The sequence below is a fragment of the Nansenia antarctica genome, assembly GCF_963989245.1.
Source record: "Nansenia antarctica genome assembly, chromosome: 6".
Classification (NCBI taxonomy): domain Eukaryota; kingdom Metazoa; phylum Chordata; class Actinopteri; order Argentiniformes; family Microstomatidae; genus Nansenia; species Nansenia antarctica.
Window position 1 is genome coordinate 31,906,265 of NC_137676.1, and position 5,000 is coordinate 31,911,264.

Here is a 5,000-nt window from a genome sequence, read left to right on the forward strand (position 1 = left end):
GTGTGTGTGTGTGTGTGTGTGTGTGTGTATATGTGTGTGTGTGTGTGTGTGTGTGTGCATGTGTGCGTGTATGAGTGTGTGTGTGTGTGTGTGTGTGTGTGTGAGTGTGTGTGTGTGTGTGTGTGTGTGAGCGGAGGGGGGGGGTGTCCCAGTGTATCTACAGTACACCCTCATGTCTCTTTGTTTTGTAGAACAGCTTGTAATAACAAAGGGGGCAGTTTACGGAGCGCATTTACTATTCATCAAATAAATCTGATGCCTCTCATGTCGCCGGGCCTCAGGGTCCAGGGCCGCACGGTAGTTTTCCAGTGGAATAACACGGGGCGAACAAGCAACCCATTGTAGGCCCGGCCAGCACCGAGACCCCCAAGGTGCGAATTAATGATTGACCCCTGATGTAATCGGGATAAATAGTTCCCCGTGAAAAGAGAGCGAGAGAGAGAGTGAGAGCCTTGGAGAGAGAGAGAGAGATAGAGTGAGAGGCTTGGAGAGAGAGAGAGAGAGAGAGAGAGAGAGAGAGAGAGAGAGAGAGAGAGAGAGAGAGAGAAAGAACAACATGGGAAGGGAGAAAGGGAGGCTCTATCTGGGCCGGGTGTGTTTTAAGAAGTCCTCTGGGAGACAGTGCTAACATCTCTCTCATGTCTTCGGAGACGAAGGCCAAACACAGGAGTAAAAAGCAGCTTGTCAGTTTTTAGCTCTCCCTCCCTCCTCCTTCTCCTCCTCCTTCTTCTCTTCCTGGCCCCCTTCATTATTTTCCTGCTTTCTTTTCTTTCTGTACTTTTTTGGGGTAGTGAATTTCATGGTCGAACATGGCCAAGCCCTTGACTAGAATGTGACGGGGACGGAAGGGAGCTAGAGAAGTTTGTCTGCGGTGATTAATTCTAGCTTTGCCTTTTTTTTTTCGGGTGACTTTTTATGAATAAGGGACTGAGAGTCGAGCATCTTAACTCCTGGCCACAAGTCTCCTTTAAATCACATTGTGTTTTCAGTCTCTGCTCCGCTTCGCCGGTTTTCTGTCCTACACAAATGATGTTCTGTTCATTAAAATTAGGGTAGTCATTTTTTTCTCCTCTTTCTCTCTCTCTCTCTTTCTCTCTCTCTCTCGTTTCTCAAGTGTAGTGATCTCTGCCGTTTCTGCTCGGAGGCTCTTAAAGTCTAACAGTATTTAATAGATTTTCCAACCCCTGTCTTTAGTTGTTCAAATTGTGCTCGATCGGTCGGGTGCCAGCGAGAGGAGAGAAAAAGTTTTAATGGCTCAAACACTTTTGATTCTTGAAAAACTGCACCAGATAGGCAGTGGTTATAAAAGTTTAATTGATCTGTGAAAAGTGGAAGCTACTGCTGGTGCACATGTTCCCCTGCTTAATTGCCCGCCTGGTCTGAGCCTCTATGAAACTGCGATCATTAAAAAAAATGGGTAAAACGTTTCTTTTCCCTCAAAAAATCACTGGATGACGCAAAATCGGTCATAAAAGCCTTCGTTTTTTTACTGCCGGGTTTTATATGATAAGTTTCCCGGATCTCTCTTAGGACAGAGTTGCCAGTTGCTGAAAAGTCTGTCACATGCTTTCATAGTTCACAATTACATTTAAGAGTTACATGTCAGTTAATTCAGCAACTTAATATTCTCAATATTTTATTGCCTGAAGCCCTATAATAATTTTGCCGGAAGAAAATGTATTCTAATGGCCATTTACCACCAGTTGCTTTAACCTCTATTGACAAGCTATTCACACTGTAAATAAAGCACTGTTCACTGGCCGTAACAACAGCTCTTGATCTAATGATCAAACATGAACAAAGAAACTGCATCACAGTTTACCTGCAACCTACTGTACTGTAGAATGCACAGAACCAATCCAAGACATAAGCCTAAGCGTCAAGTAAGCGAGATTTATTCAGTTTAACACAGTTTCTGAATTTTGCTAACAACTAAATGGGCTCTGGTTAGGTTCGCCAAACGTTCCTTAAGCCTAAAGTCCTAAAGCTTTGTTGTTGGCAGCAGACTTGGCAGAGTGCTGGGGGGGACGGTTGATTGGAAACACTCATGTGGTAATTGCGGGCCTAGTTAGCCCCTGATTGCCGGGCCTGGTGTTTGGATAGCAGAACTGCAGTGGAGACACCAGAGCCTGTCCTGTCCCTGGACCCACAGCGCCTGTTGTCCAGGCAACCCCTAAAAAAAGCAGATGTGATGTTGTCCTAAGAACATGATGGATGGGCCTGTTGCCTTTGACTACTACCCTCGCGTCTTAGCAGATAGTTTGGGGTTTTTCTCCGCGGTTTACCTCACTCTTAGCCTATTTATGTGTCCGTAGCGTGATACCTCATCTGCAAAGATGTCTCGCTTTTGGTCTGCAGCGGTTATATATGTCTGAACATCTCACATCGATCATCTCATGACTGCACAGGGGTTTGTAGTTAGGCCGATCCGTGTGTCTAGACGGGCCCACTCACAATCCCTGTCTTCGTCATTGTCATTGACTCGGTGGAATCCATGAGCACCACAATTACGCTGTCAGGTCCAATGTGACAATAAACACAGGTGACTAATATAAACTGGCTAGTGACTGGCAAGGCCTGGGTTATTTCTGTCCATTATCTGTAAGATGACCCCTGGCAGGAAATGATGGTGGTTGTGACTGAATGGAACGCACGTCCCATCAGGGGCTCCGTTTGGGAAGTTTGTGGGAATACTGTGGCGAGTGTAGCAGAGAACTCTGGCTGTACCATTTTTTTTGCTTCTCTTTTTTGGTTGGAGTGAGTCAGCGAAGAGTAGCGAGGTCTGGAGGAAGAGCTCTGCTAGTATCTGGTTGTAGAATTGAATACCTTTTTTTACTTTAGCAGTGTCCAATGTTCCACAATTGTGAGATAGGGAAAGTGATATTTGTGTACTGTGTTAAGTGTAATTGACATGGCTGCACTCTTTTTATCTCTCTGTTTCTCAAAGCTTGGTCATGGGCATTTAGAGCTTTCCTAAAGCTAGCTTTATTGGCAAAAAGTGAATGAACAAAGCAGATTGTGACAATTATCCGCATAGACGAAAATACATACAGGGCCGGTTTCAGAGACAAGGCTTAAGCCTAGTCCTGGACTAAATCACAAATGTAAAATCTCCATTGAAGATGTTTTTTAGTCTAGGATTAGGCTTAAGCCTTGTCTGTGAAACCGGCCCACAATGAATGGTGGTTAATCATGATAAGAAATGGAATCAACTAACAACCCATCAGTCCCAGCTGTGTACTGTGTGGTAACCCTTGTCTCCCTCCCTCTCTGCTAGATGACAGTGAGCCAGTGGACAGCATGTACGAGACAGAGGCCGCCCTGCCGCCTGGGGGCCATGAGAGCGCTGAGGACGAGACAGAGGACAGCATCATGTCCCCCATCCCCATGGGACACCCCCCCTCCCCGTCCATGCACCCCAACAACCACCACCACCACCTCCACCACCCCTACCCACACCACCAGCACCCCCACTCCCACCACAGCGACGAGGCCTTCACGCCCAAGGAGGGCTCGCCCTACGAGATGCCCGTCTACATTCCCGACGACATTCCCATCCCCAGCGACCTGGAGCTGCGCGAGTCCTCGGTCCCCGGGGCGGGCTTGGGGATATGGGCCAAGACGCAGATCGGGATGGGCGAACGCTTTGGACCTCACAGCGTACTGCAGAGCGCCTCGGTGAAAGACAACAGCTTCGGATGGGAGGTAGGGTCCTCCTTCTGTCTTTTCTTTCAAACAAAGTGTACTATTGTGTACTATTGACGATGTACAATTAGTTCCTTTGAAAGAAGAGGACTTTATGCTGATGGTCTTCTTCTTTGATGTCTTTACTAAGAATAAGCTCATACCCAAACACACCCAGCCATTTGATGTCCTTATTTGCAAAGTAGGCTTGTACATTTAAGTACAATTGAGAGTAAATACTTGAAATGACGATTGTCGATTCTCAACTGCATAACGATCCTTAGCTCATGACGTGACCTTCACCTTGAGAGAGGTAAGTGAAGCACCTCCTCAGGAGGCTCCTTCTCCTCATGGAAGCGTCCATCGCTCACCCAGTAAAGATGCTCATTCCATTTGCATCTTATATACTATGATTGGACATCGTTTTTCTTTTGCTCCCCCCCGATCTCTCTTGGAATCCCGTTGCCAGGCAATGTCGGAAAAATCCAGCTGATTACTGGAGGTATCAGCTTTTCTACCGCGGCCTCCGTCCGACTGAGTGGCCCATTTGGTCACGCCACCCGATATGGAAATGGAAGCGGCGTGGCCCGGGCTCGCGGAGCGCCGGTATTGAACTATTAATTTTCATTTCAACATGACATTAGAGGATATTGAAGTTGCCTCAGTAAGCTCATTAAAGGAACTCCTGATTTCTCTCTCTCGACCGCATGCCTAATCAGAGCCCAAACGCACCCGTCTGCTTCTGGTTTCAGAGCCTCTTTCTGCTTTCCCCCCCCCCCCTTCTTTTTCAGTCCAGTTTGATGTCGTATGGCATTATGCTCACATGTAATTATTATGCATCAGAAATGAAGACGTCAAGTGAATCACATCACTAAAGATTGGAGCGGGTGTTTGGGTCTGGGAGCAGGCACCTTGGACAGGGTGTACTTGGACTAGATGCAGACTGAGATGTTGTCGCCCCCCCACCCCCAACCCCCCCGCCCCCTATGAGACCACAGTACATTTCTAAGCAGTTTCAGAGTGTAGACGTAGGTTTGTACCGCCCCACAATGGCCGTTCCCCTTTGAGCTACAAGACCTACCGGTCTATGACTACCCCAGATCTGTATTTTAGATTCTTTTAAAAAAAAAAAAGTCTCTTCTCCTCTAGTCCAATTGTGAGACAAACATGTCGACGATTAGAGTGCTAGAGGCACACGCTACCTGGCACTGTGCCACGGAGAAAGTTTTCCTTTGTAAAGTTCATATTATGGCTAGACCTTAGGGGTGCACGGGGCGCCCCTTTCAAAAGCTACACCCTTTTTTCTCTCTCCTTCT

At 47.0% G+C, this 5,000-nt stretch overlaps 1 protein-coding gene across 1 annotated transcript in view; it reads left to right on the forward strand.

The window, feature by feature from the left end:
• The window catches only part of prdm16 (PR domain containing 16), a gene marked incomplete at both ends in the record, with an annotated part of 201,750 nt that overhangs the window by 73,600 nt on the left and 123,150 nt on the right, over positions 1–5,000 (forward strand). Inside the window, one exon of the mRNA XM_080533968.1 lies at positions 3,278–3,705. Within this exon, the coding sequence (XP_080390094.1) occupies positions 3,278–3,705 (428 nt within the window). The remainder of the gene's footprint in view (positions 1–3,277; positions 3,706–5,000) is intronic.